The 17946-nt window shown below is 41.2% G+C and overlaps 1 protein-coding gene across 1 annotated transcript in view; it reads left to right on the forward strand.

Moving 5' to 3' along the window:
- Positions 1-1497: 1497 nt before the first annotated feature.
- TRPC7 (transient receptor potential cation channel subfamily C member 7) overlaps positions 1498-17946 on the forward strand; it is a 79523-nt gene continuing 63074 nt past the window's right edge. The window contains exons 1-2 of the mRNA XM_074883390.1: positions 1498-1628; positions 9157-9934. Of these exons, the coding sequence (XP_074739491.1) occupies positions 1627-1628; positions 9157-9934 (780 nt within the window). The 5' untranslated portion in view covers positions 1498-1626. The remainder of the gene's footprint in view (positions 1629-9156; positions 9935-17946) is intronic.

Below are 17946 nucleotides of genomic sequence, written 5' to 3' on the forward strand. Positions count from 1 at the left end.
CTGCAGGTATGGGTCCCTCCCACAACAGTTAGAGGTTAATGCACTCTCCCCCTTATTTGAGCCATAAAACCTCTTAGTAGGAAAAGGCTCACCTTCCTCACCGTTGTGAGTACAGCTCAGGCTGGTGAAGGTAACAGCTGCCTGAGGATGTGGGATGGAAGCTCTGCACTAGCTGTCGTAAGGGTTTCTGAAAGGCATGGTCTGGATGCTCTTACAGTACCGCTACAGAAGCCTCACCAAGCTCTCAGGAGTCCCTGCTAAAATGATCAGTGCCTGTGCCTAGCATTTCCCTCAGGTGTTTCCATCAATTAACGTCTTAAACCGAGTTGATTGTACAGATTTGAGACTGAAAGTTGGTGAAAAATCTCTTAATCAGTGCCCTCACTTCACCCAGTGCTGTGAGGGGGTGGGAGAGGGAGAACTTGGGGGCAAATCAACATCCTGCCATCCTGTCGCGTGTGCAGCTCAAAGAGCCCTGCACTGCCTCCCACCGCCACCTCTCCAAGCAGAGGGTTTCCTCCAGGCTTAAACTCCCGGAGACACGCCAGGTGAGGCGGGCTGGCGTTATTTGTAATTGTAACGGGGTGCGTGATGAGGTGGGGATCCCCGCGTCCAGGTAAGGAGGAGCGGGTGGGCAGGGGAGTTGCACGGGTGGGGAAGGACAGGGAAGGTCATGGGCTTGGAGAGCCCTGTGTGGTTGGAGCTGTGTGGGAGTATCCTGGGGGGTCCCGGGAAGAACACCTGCTCTTACCGCTCGGGAAAGAGCGCAGAAGGGTGCCCCGGCGTGCCCGGGTGCAGTTTGAAGTTGCTGTCCTGGCGGCTCTCCTCTGCCAAGGAAAAGAGGGGATTGATTGCATTGACTGATTATTTTGCGTGTTGCTTTCCTTTCCCCCCCCCTCTACCCCGCCACACATATGTACACATCCCACCTCGGCCACCCCCTACGAGACAAAATCTCCCAGGGAAGGCAGAAAACGATCTCAGCCTGGGGACGGCAGACGGGGAGAAGCGGCTCTGACCACTCCCAGCGGAGGGGCGGCACAGCCGGATGAGGCGTGCGAGGGGGAGAGCCCCCGACGGAGCCCCCCGCCCCGCTGGGCAGCCTGCAGGCAGCCCTGCCCTCTCCAGGAAGGCTCTCTCGCCACGCCTGCTCTGGGGCAGCCCTTGGGAGGGCGCAGGGGGACTCGCCCAGCTCCGGCCGAGAAGGGGGCGCGCCGAAAAAAAAAACAAACCAAAACCCCCCACAAAAACCCTCAAATCCACACCTACAGGAGGAACAACGGCGTGGGAAGAGGGGGAGGGAAGACGGGGAGGACAACGCAACTCACATGCCAACCTCGCAGCCGGCTCTTCCTCCAGGAAGCGAATCCCCGGCGCTCCCGGGGAGCTCTGCCCCGGCGGCGCCGCGGGGATAAGGATGAGACGCCGCCTCGACCGCGCCGGCGGCGGCTGCAGCACCGCGGACAGCGCCCGCCCCGTCCGGCCGCGCTGAGCGGCGCCTCAGCACCGCGGACAGCGACACTTCAGCACCGCGGACAGCGGCCGCGCCATGGGCTGCCGCACCCGCGCAGCGCCGCGTAGCGCTCCGCGCCTCTAGAGTGAAGCGGACCCGGCCCCGACGCGCACATGTAAGCTGCTGCCCCTGCGGGGAGCGGCGGGCAGGCGCGGGGCGCTGCCTCGTTCAGAGCCAGCTCGCCTTTCCGCCCTGCTGCCAAGTGCCGGGGCTCCGATGCCCGTCCCTAGTTACGCACCGGGAAGTTTTGTTGGGGTTAGATGCGTCTCGGCACGACTCGGTCTCCTACAAGCCTGAGTACGGGCTGGCGTGAGCGAGGTGGGTGGCTGCGTGGGAAATTGGCTTGGCTTTCTGCCCTTGGAATCTGTGCAAACGTGCTCGGGCTCAGCACACCTCGAAGGGCTTGTTGTTTGTTACCGGCCACATGGTTTGGAGCCACACTGTTGTCTTCTCTTGTAGCCGGGTGAATTTTTGAAGGGTTTGTTTTTCTCGGCCAAGGCGAGATGAGGAAAAATGAGAGGTGTAAATACGGGACGCTGTATCATGCCTGTTGCAGCTTGCTGGGTCTAATGGTTATCAGGAGTCTTTCTCTGCACGTTTTTTCTTGTCTTGAGATAACTATGAACTGAGCAATGAAAAGGGTGCAGCAACAGGGGAAAAATTAAATACAGCCAGAACCGAGATTGCTAGTTCTTTTCAGAGCTTTTTCTCTCTCTTTTTAATAGAACTGTCTGTTGAATATCAGCATTACACTGCCCCCTGCTTGTACAGTTAGAAATATTTTTCATTGCTCTCGTCAGTAGTAAAAATTTATGAATGAACAGGTATTCCTCTGTTGTGTTCTCGGTATGATCTGAGCCTGAGTTTTGAAGTGCTTCAGCAGTGGGGATGAATTATTCCTAGTTTCCAAAGCCAGATCAAAACAACAAAAAAAAAAAAGGTAGGACTCATTCTTTTCATGACACTTCATTTGGTGGCCAAACATGTTAATGACAATGGGAGAGAATGTAAAAACAGTCTTCATTTTGGTATATCTGTGTCACGTGTGTTCTGTGATACCTTTGTAATCATCAGTCATCCTCACAACTGTATATTAAGAGGAAGGAAGGAAGGAAGGAAGGAAGGAAGGAAGGAAGGAAGGAAGGAAGGAAGGAAGGAAGGAAACCTCAGTATGTATATTCTAACACAAGAAGAAATTGAATATAAGAACCAAGGTGATTATTTTACAGTCTCTAACGCTGTAAAAGTCTTGTTTTGGTGCATAACGTTGCTTTGGAATGGGAAAGAAAATGCTGATGCTTAGTTTATAAGAAGGGGGAGGGTGAGACAACTGAGAAGCAGTGGATGTATTTTTCTGAAAGACAGCTGATAGAAAGCCAAATTCCATTTCCTTTTTTCAAACCACAAGGCAGAGCTGCCTCTTTTCTAACATAGATCAGGGAGGACATGAAAATTCAGATGCTGGTAAAGATTTGGTGGTCTGTCCTCGATGTTTCTGGGTTATTGGCCTCAGACCTTATGCTGATAACTCAGACTTTATGCTGATAACATGTGAGTGTTAATGTGTATCATTCATCAGCATCCCTTAATGACATGAGAGGCCTACTTTGCCCTCCTGAATGCATCCTGTGCTGCCATTTCTTAAAGGGATTTGAAAAAGTGTGGTTTTGCTGACTGCACCTGTACTTCCACAGGGAGAAAGGCCTCTTTTCAAAGTTTGACCTTGAAATATAATTTTCTTTTATCTATATGAGCAGTGGGAATGTGGGGAGGGGATATTTCTTCATGCAACTGCTCTGTAGGGCTACTCTGCAAGTGAATGAATAGCCTGAATTGAGATAAAAAAGTCTATTAATTGTCCCTAGATATGAACCTAACTTTTCATGTAGGAGAATCTCACCATGTTGCTAACAGTATTGAATTAATGTTTTGGACATCCCAAGATTAAAGGAAATAACACTCAAGCATTTCAAAGCTTAGAAGACTTTAGAATAAGCTGCTGTTAACTAAAAGCAACCACCCCAAACGATACTGAGTCTGTATACATAGTAAGTCAGTAAAATGTGAAAAAGGAGGCTTAAAACTTTTGTCTTAAGGATAAATCTTGATTTAAGGTAAGATTTAGAAAGCTATTTAAGATATTGGAGAAAAAGAGTATCAGAGAGCTCTGGTAATATATGTCTGCACAGCATCTGGAACACCAGAGTAACCTATTGCACATAGGATAATAAATGTGTGCAGTCGTGTTTGGTCTGTGCTCCTGATTTGAATTCTGGAGTCTGCTTCAAAATATGTTGCAATTTTTTTTTACTAAAATATGCAACATCCTACCATTTTTGCTCTGAGCAATTTGACTTACCCTTTTAAATGGATTCATTTCTGTATCAATTTGTGTCTGCTTGTAGAATTTAATTTCCTTAATTTTTGTTCATGTTTATAGCATGTCTTGGATGATCAGGTTTTCTAGGTAGAAGCAAGGGTTAATACGGAAAATGGTCCATTTGATGTATAAGAGCTGTGTCAAATCCAAAGAGGCCTCAGGGAGTCTGCAGCCTTCATGTGCCCTGATCCTTTTTAGAAATATTGATGTAAGTAGAAAGAAAAATAATAAGTAAAGTGTCAATCTGACAGTTTCTGAGGCTCTGCAGGAACCAAGGGTAATGCTTTCAAAATGGCCTTCAGAAACTGAAATTTCCTTTTCAACAAGACAGAGTCAATGTCTCATCAAAGTCTACTCTGATAGTTGCTTTACCCAATGTGGGGCATAGTAACGGTTACATATCCTAAGTTTCTTCTGTAGTTTCTGGTCAAAGGGGTCCCTTGAAAGGGCACAGGGAGACTCCTGCCAACCTCTCTCCACTGAGTGAAAGCAAACCCAAAGTGTAGTCAGAGTTCCTGAAGCTGCCTTTGTAAATGCCCTGCTCAGTTTTTAGGCTTTAAGACAAGTAAAGGTTGACATCACCTGAGAATTCCAGAATTGTCGCAGTACCTAATACTCATTGATTTCAATACCTATTCAGACTTCAGATGTTTTAAAAACTCAAGCAGATACTATTCAGCCTGTCCTACATGCTTCTAAAGTTCTGGTTCAAAGCTGTGTCTAAAGCTGTGTCTAAAAACTCCAGTTTAGCCTCTTAAGGTATTTAGCCTTTGAACATTTTCTCTGAGCCTTAGCTCTAGGTGATAGCCCTGCCCCTCCATAGGTCTTTGTATGGGACTAGTGAGGCAGCAGAAGGTCCTGCGTGGCATAGTCTGGAGCACTGGGGAAAGGAGGATCAAGGAGAAAGGATATTTGCTGGGGTAAGCTCAATATGAAGCGGCCCAGCTTTCTTCCTATATCTACCTTGTTCTCCACATCTGGCACTCAGATCATTAAGAGGGTGGGGTTGCAAAAAAGGAGAGTTTCAGCTTCAGCAGTGTTTTCAGTGACACCACATTAAGAACAAATCTCGTGTTACGCCATGTTCCCTTTTCAGATATTGAGTGTCTCAGCACCCAGTACCACCAGTGCAAGTTGCAAGGACCTACTCTTAGCCACTTTAATTAGAAACTGAGATGGTCCCAGAGGAAGATTTGTTAAGAGCTAAATCACCTTTCAGAAATTGCTGTTCTTCTCCACTCACCACAGGAGTTCAGACATCTCATGGCTCCCTCAGCTGCGTAAAGCTGGATGTGCTTTGCTTCAAACAGTACTTAGGCCCTGAAATTTTTGGTTTTCTTTTCCGAGACCATTTTGTCTCCCAAAACACTGCATACATTGGCATTCTTTCCTAGAAAAATACAATATTTAATTGCAGTGCCTGATGAGTTTGATCATTAGCCGTCTCAATAAAATATGCAAATCCAGAGTAATTTCAATGCAAAGCACCTTTAAACAAAAATGGTAAGATAAATGCAATCAAGTTACAATTACTTTTTTTAAGAGGGCACATTACACACGCTCAGTAAATATGATTAGTTCTAAACCTGCCTGCACATAACTGAAAAGCAGGCTGGAAAAAGGCGCTGAGTACAGTCATGACATTACAGTTCCCAAGATCTCCAGCTACTGCATATATTACTCTTTGTACTACCACTTCTCTATCATGATTCAGTGCTCAGGTCAAACATAATTATAACTTTCTTTTCAGAACAGGAGTTGATAGCTGAGCATTTCTTGTCAAATTATTCAAAGTTAAAAGTATAATTTTTTATTCATTTCTTGTTCTCTATAAAGATGATAAAGTGCGATAGCTGAGATATTGATCTTCTCTGCTCATGAGTAAGACTGGGGGTCATAATTCATCTGAGGTGAAGCCTTCTGAATTATGGTGCTCTTTCCCTTTCCTGCAGGGAGTGGAGATGAGCCCTGTGCTGTAGGGACATCCCTGCAGAACATTTATTGCAAGATAAATGTTGTACAGTAATTATCTTTTTGGAGAGCATGTACGCTTTTCTGTTCCCTCTTTTTCTGATGCAATTTCTGTTGTTAGAAACAGTATGAAACCAGTGCTCTCTCTGAATTGAAGAAAGTGAAATGAAGGTCCTTTTTTTTGGCATGTTATTACGTATGCAATAAACCGGTGTGAATTAGCTCTAGGCCAAACTCTAACCTCCTTTCTCTGGCAAAAATGCTAGAACTGGGCAAATGGTAATTTTTTATGTAGTTTTATGTTCACTTTAGGTGTGATTATAAGGTTATCTGTCCCACCTATCTGGGTTCACCTTTAGAGTTAATAACGTACCAGGAGAAAATCATTTTTCTAAGCAAAAAAGAACAAAGTATCAAGAACTATACTTGGACAAAAGGCAAAATATCTAATACCTTTCTCACTGCTGGAAATGATCCATATTTCTTTGTTGCTTCCAGTACTGACCGTTAAATATAACGACAAATACAAGGTTGCCAAATATCTTACCATACATGGTTTTTGAACATCAGAAAGGCCCGGTGGAATTCCTCCAGATTGAAACAGCTATTGCAATTAACTGCCCTAAAATATTTAGGCATGTGCCATCCTGCAGCACTCATGGGTCATCACTGAGCAGCTACAGAAGTTGGATTGGTTTCCACTTGATCCCAGCAACAGTTGCTTAAGTCATCACCAGCTCATCCTTTCAAGTTGCTTAACATTTTAAGAGATTTAATGTAACATCCAGGAAATCCCAAGCCTGCAAATGTGTAAAGTGATTTCTGATACTATAAGTCCCCATTTAACAAAGTCACAGTTCCGAAGTGTTTCTTTGTATGTATAGTCCTTACTTGAACTCAGTAAGACTTCATGCAGGTTTAAAACTTAAATACTGTCCTGAATAGCCAAGGACATGAGCTCCAGTTTAGATAAGCACTTCTGCATGTGGTTAAATACCTCATTTTAAGCACACGTTAGTCTTCTTGGCATCACTGGGACTGCTTCTGAGATGAAAGCTAATCTCTGGGGACATTGTGTGTGTGCGTGCGCATACTTGTTTGCAAAATTTGGACTCCACTGAAATCATTGGAACTTGTACTGTTGACTTCAAAGGGGCCCCAATTTTACCCCAGGCATTTTGCTGCTTTAGAGACCTCTGTCTCCCTGTCAGTGTTAGATATGATAATGGTATATTTTTTTAGCTGTTATTGTTTTCTCTTCTAGAAAACTTCATGCAATCTTGGGAATTAATTTACTTCACCAAGTCTCCTTCATTATTCTTACGGCCCTCATCTCTGTATACTTCTTCAACTTTCAACCATACTGGAAGGGATTAGTTTTAAGATTCATATAGCACTTTAGCTCTCAGGGGAGCATGGGATGATATGTTCCATTTCTTCCAGCTTTTATTAAGTTGTTATACTGATGCATCAAAGCTTAGGGGGAGAGGTTCTTAATTATGAACCTCTCTTTCAACCGTGTATGGTCACAAAATTACTTTCTTAGGATTTGTTTAAATTTTAATGTAGCTGCTAAAAATTTGCTGTAAAATTTGTTTGAAATTTTTCAGTCCTAGCTTTCTGTTCTGGATCAGTAAAAGAGTGATGAATTAAAAGGATAGACGCATATGTATATGTTAGTTCCATAAGAACAGCTACCTTGAGAATTTCTGTGTCCTGGCACTTTAAGTATTTTGGGTTTCTGATACCCTTTGTTCTCCTGGGTTTTTGCTTGATTCCATTATTATTTTCTTACAAAATATTGAAGGCGATGTATCTACTCCACTTCGTCTCCTGGCACCTTTTCCTCTCACCATTCACGACAGTACTTTCAAACTCCGATCGTATTTTTTCAGAGCAATACATGAACTTTTCATTGACTGAAGGTCAAAACTGACTTGGAGAACAGATGGAGCGTGGAAGGATGAACCTTTGCCACCCACTGAGCATTAACACCTGCTTATTTGTTACATCTGCCCACTGCAGCTTAGAGGCTCCTGAAAATTTTACCCAAGTGGTTTAGGACTTGCTATTGGACTGAGTGCAAATGCCTTTTGTGAAAGAGGTGGGTTTTTTACCTTTTTACTCAGGCTGCATATTCTGTGGGCTTAGGATGGCAATTGACTTCACGTGCTTAGATTCTAAAAGAGAGACTATGATTTTGTTGAGATGCTACTGCAATAAAATTAAAAAAGAAGAGCAACATTGAGATGGCACTTATTGCAAACTGTTAATGTTTTAAAAACACAGATAGGTTTAGGATTTCACTTAATTTCATACAACAGCATGTTTACTTCCCCTTGAGCCCAGCTGCACATACATAGTTTTCTTTGGGGGTTCCAGAGAAGGTAGAATAAGAATAGTTTGTCTTCATCCCACCAACTCCAAGTGAAGGCACTTCAGCCAGATAATTGGTGGGGAAACTAATGACCCTTTCTCATCTGCCCTCTGTTTGTGGTCAGATACTTGCGTTCTTGTCTTTCTGCAGTAGTTCTCTGAAAGATGCTTACTGGGGAGTGATGCGATGCTAAATCAGGAGTTACTCCTGTGTTTTTCAAGACTGGCCCCTGGATTTGGGTACTTGTATTTAGAGCAGCTGCCAACTGTATTTCAGTGAGAAAATTAGACATTCGTTAAACTGCTTTAGATCAGGAAACAGAAAAAAGGTATTATGTAGCGTGAAAAAAGCAGTGAATGAATAGGTGGTTTGCTTGTACCAGCTGAATCTTAGCAGAATATGCAATATATTTATTTTTATTACTGTGTGTTTAAAACTAACAGTGTGTTTTTTAACTTCATGGGACATAGTTTACTGGCTTGATTCAAGGTCTATTGATACAGGGAGTCCTGCTAACTTTCTTTAGGGCTCATGTCCTCAAGGATAAAACCCAAGAAGAGTAATTCAGAGAAATATTATGTGTGGATATCATTCCTAAATACTGTGTAATGAAGTTCTAAGCAATAAGAATGGGAAACAATGTGTTCATATTTTTTTTTTGCTATTTCTCAAATTCAGAATGTGCTGTGTATCCTTGTTGAAATCCAGAAGGGTGTACGAGTCAGAAGAGAACTTGTCTGTTGTTCAGAAAACTAATCTTTATTCCACATGTATCCTAAAAGATTTTTAACTGGCCCAGAACACAAAAAGTTAGCAAGACCTGATCATAATGAGACATTTCCAACCTTATTTCAGGTTATGTGAAATTATGACCCTCCGAGAATATAACCAACCTTCCTTTCCGGTTTTCTGCAGGCTGAGAAACAGCAATTACAAAACCATGCATCGAAGGCACACAACCCTTCGGGAGAAGGGCCGGAGGCAGGCCATCCGGGGCCCAGCCTACATGTTCAACGAGAAAGGCACCAGCCTGACTGCAGAAGAGGAACGCTTTCTTGATTCTGCAGAATATGGCAACATTCCTGTTGTGCGAAAAATGCTGGAGGAATCCAAAACCTTGAACTTTAATTGTGTTGATTATATGGGACAAAACGCCCTTCAGTTAGCTGTAGGGAATGAGCATCTGGAAGTGACAGAGCTCCTCCTCAAAAAGGAGAACCTCGCTCGAGTTGGAGATGCACTTTTATTAGCCATCAGTAAAGGATACGTGCGCATTGTAGAAGCAATATTGAACCATCCAGCCTTTGCACAAGGACAGCGTCTCACACTCAGCCCCCTTGAGCAGGAACTGAGAGATGATGATTTTTATGCTTATGATGAAGATGGAACTCGGTTCTCCCATGACATTACCCCTATCATACTTGCTGCCCACTGCCAGGAGTATGAAATTGTTCACATCTTACTTCTAAAAGGCGCGCGGATTGAAAGGCCACATGACTATTTTTGCAAGTGCAATGAATGTATTGAGAAGCAGAGGAAAGATTCCTTTAGTCACTCTCGATCGAGAATGAATGCCTACAAAGGATTAGCCAGTGCTGCTTATTTGTCTCTTTCCAGTGAAGACCCTGTCCTTACTGCTTTAGAGCTAAGCAATGAATTGGCCAGACTAGCCAACATTGAAACTGAATTTAAGGTAATTTACCAATGTGCATCTTTCCTTGGGCTGAATGTGTTCAGGGCACTGTACGTTTTACATGTTTGATCAAGTCTTGTTTTGCATTTGAGGGGGTGGGGGAGGAAACAGAAGCTACAAAACTGCCAGATGTGTTAACTACACATAGATTCAGATCACTGCTATTGCCAGTTAATAAATATTTGGAACTGAATATTGCATATCATAGTAAAGACATCCTTACTTGGAGTTTTTATGTTGCACACTGTGATTGCTTAGAATCTCTAGTTTGCAGGAGGAATAAAAAATAGATTACCACAAAAATGGAGACTCATTTTTTGTAAGAAAGGTAAGTCTTTTTAACTGAACAATCTATTTTAGAGGCAGAGCTCTAGAGGCTGGTTTAATGGCTTAGGAATCCAGTACATCTAGTTCTGTTACAAAGATAAAAGGTATAAATTAAGCAATTCTGGTTCTCTGTAAAATAATTTAAATTGCATCGCGTCTTAATGGTTTGGTACTGCATCTGTATGTGATGAATTTCATGAAAAAGAAGGAGAGAAATGATCAAGAGATTGTTAAGAAGTTTATCATTATGCCAAACATAACAGTGGAACTTGCAGAACTCTCTTACAAGTTATTCAAGATTTCCATTATCATAATGAGTTTGTAAATGTCCAATGTCATTTGCATTATTTCTCTAAGTCATTTACATGACATAAATAGCATTGTCTCCCTTTCTAAAATAAATTAGTCATGAAAAAACTAATTTTCAGTGGCTCAGTCATCAACATAAGACTGTTTTCTGACTTACGACTATTGTGTAGCTACAATCACGATCAGTAACACTTGGAGTAATAAAATCTATGTTGTGAGTAAACTGGGGTAGGATGCCTGCTAGGAATCCATTATTTTTAATTTGGAAAACTATTCAAGTGTTAAAGCATCCATTTCAGGATTTGTATCTATATGCTCTCCAATTTAAAAGTGAGAAGAAAGCGCGTTCTCAGGCTGCTGCCTTTGAAACTCTGCAGTAAGGCTCTAACAGGAAAAAATACCCAAACCACTGAGCTCTTTTGGCAATAAAATTAGGGTAAAATCTTGCAAACTCTTTTTACCCATGTGAATCAGAATTGCAAGGACACAATAATTTGAAAGGGAGTTTTACCTCCATGGCATTCAGTCCTAGTGAAACAACCTCACAGGGTTCAGTGAACCTGGCTGTTTGAGTGAGGGTTACTCCAGTGTGAAAGTGCTGTGGGCTCACACCCACAGTTAACAACATTAATATGTCATTAATGTTCTAGCCGCTTTTCAGTAGAAAAATATATATTGTGTGGAGCATGAGCAGCCTCAGTATTGCATGCTTGTCAGTTCTGATAAGTGTCTTGCTGCAGGAAACTAAATCTATTTCTACCAGAATCCCTCCTTTTGCTCATAGAGCTGCCAACGTGGTCTAGACTGGCACTGGCAGGTACATGAATCCTCCAGGAGCAAACAAGCAATCAAACGTTAAATAGTCTTGTGGTGGTTATATCTCCCCAGTGTTGGCAAATGGATGTGAGTAAATCAATATCGGAAAAAACATTAGAAACCCTTTGCCAAATTACCATATTTCCAGAAAGGCTTTCCAATTTCACTGCCTTATTGGAAGGTTCTGCGCAACACACATCTACGTCAGTTAGTGAAGTACCTCAGAAGTACCCGTACCACTAGTTTACTTCAGAGTTGTCACATTCCTTTAGTATATGAATGCTTCTAGAAATAAGGAACTTCTCAAGATTATAATGTATTCTCACTGGAGAAAAAAATCAGATGTATGTATTTATGCAAAAATATTTATTCTTATTAACATAATCAGTGTGATGTGGAATAGGGCATTAATAAAACAGTAGGGTTTTTTCACAGAACATGATATTTTGAGAATTCATTTCTAGACAAGAATGTGATTGCTGAAAATGTATTTAAGAAACCCACCAATGATGAAAATTTATGAAATCAGACAAGATCCGGAGGACTTTTTTTTGTGCCTAAAATAATACTTTCCTAGAATTTTTAATTTTTATTGCTAAAATTCTGTAATTACAATTGGTGCTCAACAGATTTATAAAATTATCACTTGGGATTATTTCAGAATAGTTAGTTACATGCAATCTTAGCAATACAGTTTTCAGGAGGTACAAAAAGTCCTTGAAATGGAAGGACATGAGTAAGGTTTTAATAATGTAAGTGAACAAATAGTAATTAAGTTACCTCTGAAGAAACTCCTGGCATAAGCTAATTAAAATATAAATGCAGTGCTTCTCACCTGCTGCTTGCTGCCCTGAATCTCTTATGCAATAGCAGCAGTCAGCACACCAGACTGAGGAGCCAGTACATGCACTATGTTTTTAGAGAACATTAAATTTTTTAGGTGAATTGCCTCTTTGTACAGATATGAAAGGTGAAACAAAACAGCCACGTGAACCACTTTAAAGGACAAAAGTTGCATTAGCTGTGGTTGGCTACAGTTTGAGAGAGACTCCAGTGAAGATTATTAGGTGAAAATAATTTTATCCGTTCTTTTTCACAGTGGCAGAAGCTGAATAGGTTGTTCTCACCCTAAAGTGTTAAGATTCAGTCATACACTGCAGTTCTTACGAAATGTCTTTGCATAACCATTGCACATCACAAAGTAGTAGGGTAGTGTTATTAAGGTGAAAATGGGAGTCTGGACATGTGCTAGATCACACTGCTGGCCTTTAGCAGCCTTTCTGTTGACCGATCAATAGGTGTTTAATAGCGAGAGTAGATGTTCTGGCTATCAGTCTGGAGCGGATATACTGCCCTACTGAACTCCTTTCTTGATGTGTTTGTTTTGGCTCAAAAGCAAGGTCAAGACAGTCAGCTACTGTGTGGCTTCCTTCATGCTGAAAAGAATAATAACCATGGAGACTTGGAGCTGGAAGAAAGAGGGAAGTTGTCAGAGCAATCAATGCCGATGGTTTTACTGAAGCAGATACTCTATTGGGGTAAATCAGTGCTTTTTCACTGAAGCTTAGATGAGGCCACAGAACATGAGGATCTGTCCCAGTATTTAGAACAAATGTACAGTTTGGATCAATGTTGTCATGCCATTATTTCAAACAAATGTCAGTTTTGCAATGCTTATTGAAGAACAGTCAAAAAAAAAGTGGAATAATATTACATTCACATAGAAGTAATTTTGTTTTTTCCCTTAAATTCTCTCATGTCAAAACCTTGCAAAAAGTTTTCTTATTAATGGAAGAAAACAAATTGCTTTGAAAGATGTAGTCCAGGAGTCTAGAAATAAATAATTCCTCTTCCCCAAAACAAGATGAAAAATATTGAATTCTTTGTTTCTATATACTAGCAATATGATCGCATTAAACGTCCTGGCAATTAGCCTATAAATGGGGTGGGTAGGAAACCCCTCAGAGGTGGATTCTTGCAATTTCAGAAAAGAAAGATATAAATGTCAGAGTCACTGCGTATGTTTGCAGGTGTGTATTCAATGATACTCTTCCACAGGGAGGCAGCCCAAGTTGAAAAAACAACCTTGATTCCGTGCTTTGCCATTTTTGTATATCCCATTTGAGAGCTCAAAATGAAGAACAGTTCATGACTTTCTCATTCTTTCCAGTTTTCATTTTGTGTTTAAAAAAGAAAAAAATCAACATCCACTGGAACAAAGGCAATACAGACTGGGGCTTGATTTGGTCTGCTGGATTAGGCCCTTGGTTTTTATTGCCCTTGGAAAGAGAGGGGAGACTTCCTCCCTGTGTGGACTAGAGGGGTCCTAGTGACCATGCTTCTGCATACTGTAAGCACAGTTGGGTGGGAAACTGAGGGGTTTATTTAAATTAAAAATCAAAAGTAAAATTAAAACAGAAATATAAGACAAAGTTAATGTGCTTTGTAGTTTTCCATGAAGGGCGGAAAGCAGACATTAGGCCAGTGATTAAAATATGAAGCTGTTTTGAGGGCAGAAGTATATAATGTCAACTTAACCTTTTGGATCTGTTCTAGTTCACAGAGGGAGGAAGGTTCCCCTCTCTTTCCCTCTCTTTTACTCAAACTGAAAAAAAAACCTGTGTACTCTCCCATTTATTTCAAAATTGGCAGACCCTGGGCCTGAGTCATAAAGCAAATAATCCTTCTCTCATCTATCAGTGCATTCTGTTTGTTTTGCTCGTGTAAGTAAGCTTGATGCCACTTTCAGTATGAATAGCACAGCCAGGATTTGTCCATGTGAGCAAGTCATCACCCATGAGCCAGGCTGATGAGAGTTGCTCTCCTCTTTGGTCCAGAGAAATCGATCTTCCCTGTGTCACCTTGGTGTGAAGCCACATGCAGACATCTTCACAGTTACCAACTGTCCACAGCCGGGTGACTTATTTCTAAGACTGGAATATTAAAAGCAGAGTCAACAGAATAATTTTTATATGCCCATTGAACCCCTTGGGAGATTACATTTCTAGCAAACAGTCTGCAGGAAATGCCCTCACAACTGTCCTTAACAGCAGCATTAGGCTTAATATGACTGTCCACATCCTGGAAACAGTGAGTGAAACACAGAATAATAGCTCTGTTTACTTTTTTTAAAAGCTGTGACTGTGCACTCCTGTTTCTGGTGAGATCCAACTCTACACCCAGGTCTGTTTTACAGCCTTGCATGCTCTCAAGTTAGACTACATGCTTGTGTATGTCAGGAAAAGTCCTTGTGATGAAGACAATCCACCGATTCATTCCATTTTGCAATCCAGACAAATTAAATTATAGAATCGCAAAGGAGGTTATGAAAAGATCTCGCCAACCAGAAGTGGTAAATAACTTCTCTGCTCCTGTTGATAAAAATGTTACTGAAGGTATGATCAAAGCTACCATCTGGAAGACATATGGTCTTTTTTTACTTCTCCTACCAACATCATCAGTTCATTACCTATCTTACCAACATCGTCCGTTCATTTACTACAGCATAACATGTTTTGTTTCTAAATTATATGTCTCTTGCTGTAACTTTTCTTTTAACTGTTGCCATTTCTCTAAAAAAGCTTGGGATGCAGAAGCAGACCCTAGCTGTGAGCCTGCTCTTATCTGCAGGTGAGCATCATGTCCAGGCTCAGCTGGCTGATGGACTGCAGCTGGCTGCTGTGAGGGCTTGTGTGGCAGCAAGTCAAGTGTGTAGGTGCCTACAGAGATGTGCCTGCTAGGAACTGCTTGTTGTTTCATTGGGACTGCAGTAATGTAAAACAGCTGAGGCTCAAATTCCTAAATTCTCATGATGCTGAAAGAGTGGCAAAACAGCCATGGAGACTCGGTGACTTGTCTCTGTTAAGGATGATCTGGCATTCCTGCAGCGCAGCTCTTGCTCCAGTAAGTCAACCCCACCTTTTTTCTGCCTAAATAGAAATTGTTAACTTCGCAGGATGTGCTTGGCCTAAACTTCTTAAGAGAAATGACCTTGTAACTTTTCTCAGTGTTTCTGGCTTTATCTCTACAAATGAGAAATCGGGACCAGATCCTGCACTTTGAGGATGACACTACTGCTGTTGCGAAGTAATAAGCACTGACATACCTGGTTATATCTTGCTCAGTAGCTGCAGCTTTTTAGGGTTTGTGGCTCTGCCACATTGAAGAGGACTTCCTAACCTCTTAATTTCTCAGGCCATGATCTGTAAATCATGGCATTGCTGAGGATAAATATATCAGAGATTGTAAACAGCTTCCTTTCCCCATATTGATTGCTCAACTCAGTGAAATTTGACTTAATGGAAGAAGTCAGAATCTTCAAATATAAAATAAATAGAGGGTGTTATTTTAAAATTTGTAAGAGAATAAGAGCGGATGGTAATAAATATAAAAAGAAATAAGATATAAAAATTATGTGAAGGCCTAAAGAAACTTGGAAAGAAGAGCTGACTGCAAAAGTTGAACTCTGTGGCCCTGATGGGGAAACATTTTGGCATGAAAAATACATGCTGCATGGAGTTAAAAAAATCATTATCAGACTCTTGCTTTTTGAGATGAGTGACTAAAAAGAAAGGGCGGAAAACATTGGGAAGCAAAATAGCAGGAAGGGGAAATATTTTGTGAGAATGGAGGATATCAGTAGACTTGGAAAAAATCTTGAAAACCATCAGGCTGTAAACCAGTAAGCACTTAGAATCTCTGTTTCCTACCCAAACTGAACAAACTCTTGGACTTGTTTGCTCTCAGGACTGACTGATTGGAGATAGCTGCTGAAACTCTTCTCCCATTAAAAAAAAAAGATTTTCATGGGAGCCTTCCTAATTTTCCTCATGAACACTCTTGTATATCAATCGCTTAATTTTTCTGCTCTGACCCATTCTTCCTTGAGTGATCCTTTTATCCCTTCGTAATCTCTCGCCTCAACGTACTCTCTAGCTGACATCTTGCTTCTGATATGTTTGGGAAGACCTTTTGTGACTCATATTTATTATTTCAGCAAGATGTTCTTTGAGGCTTTAGTGGTTTTATCTGGCCTTTCTTTAGGTTTTCATTTAATTTTCCAGAGTTTCTGTTCTATTTTTTTTTTTCTTCCAGGCAAGACTTGCATTTTATAAAGAGATGTCTTTTTTTTTTTTTTTTGGTGCTGTTTCACTTTGTTGGGTGTTAGGAAGAGAAAACAGAAGGGAACTTAAGAAATCTGGCCTGGTAGGCAGAATATATTCACTCCCTTTTATTACTGCTTTATTTTCTCTTGCACAAGTATCATCAATCTTATCTAGTTCCTGTTTTGAAAAGTAAGCATCACCATTATAAACACTTCTGAGCACATGAACGGTTGCTATTCCCAAGTGATTGTCTCTCACACCAGGTCCTGTACACAGCTGTGAAGTAATGGCTATTTCTCCTCCTGTGAGTTTTCTGACAACCACTTCAAAAAGCAGCTGCTTGGGAGTGAAAACCACCTCTTCCCATTGCACCCCTTTCCTCTGCTACCTCTTCTGACTCACTGCTAAATTTCTAATAGAGAGAGCAGGCCCTGGGTTATTTGGCTTTATCCCACATTAAGACCTGATGACACTGGACTTTGTGGCTGGGCCAGAACATCCCTTTCAGATCATTTTTGTGTTGCAGTTTATGTGCAAACCAGCTTGTTCTCTGCTTCTCCTTGTGGCTCTATGATACTTCACGACCCTCAACTTCTCTAAGGGAGATCCCTGCTGCCTTTGAAACCCTCCTGATATTCAAAGTCAAAAGGATGACACTTTCTGATTTATTTTTTTTACCTGAATATACATAATACCTGAGAAAGAACAAAAATGTATACATTGCTAAACGCCACTTACACTGCTAGTGCGCAGTCGAAAGAGTTGTGCACTTCTGTAGAAATGATGACAACTGAGATTTCTCAAGATATGCCAGTAACCTATAACCTTTTTTTCAAGTTTTTTGGCTATGAACTTTTCTAGGTCAGTCTTTAATGAGAAAATTATTTTTTCTTTGGTGGTTTTTACCCTTCAAAAAGAACTGTTTGTCCTTCCTTTTCCTCTCTCACCTGAAAGCCAATTTTCTCTACTGCCTTGCAAACCTTTGTGTTTAGAAGCTATGATTCTTTTTTTCAATTTTCACTTGCGCAAAGCAAATGCATAAGCAGTTACAAGCAATTACCCAACTCATAATGCAGGAAAGAATCAAGTCCCAGTAAAGTAGGAAAACAAATTTCCTATTATTAAAATTTTAACTTATTGTTGGAACAAATTAGGTATTAAAATAAGAGAGAAAATTAAAAATGATCATGGAAACAGCCTGGGAGAAGGAGAATATATTTAAGCCTTGTAGTGAAATTTGTGGCTCACTGAGTGGGGCTCGCTCTGTACATGAGGAACCCATTCTCCCTGCTGTTCTTTTTCAGAGACAAATCCACTAATAATAGATGTTAGGTTGAGTTTGTCCTGAGAGACAAATTAATTAATTGCAGATATATTTTGCATGAATGAATAGCAGAGACTTGGAAAATGGATGTAGAAAACCCTACTGACCTTAAAAAACCACCAAATTTGTGT

Source organism: Strix uralensis, chromosome 14 (assembly GCF_047716275.1).
Source record: "Strix uralensis isolate ZFMK-TIS-50842 chromosome 14, bStrUra1, whole genome shotgun sequence".
Lineage (NCBI taxonomy): Eukaryota > Metazoa > Chordata > Aves > Strigiformes > Strigidae > Strix > Strix uralensis.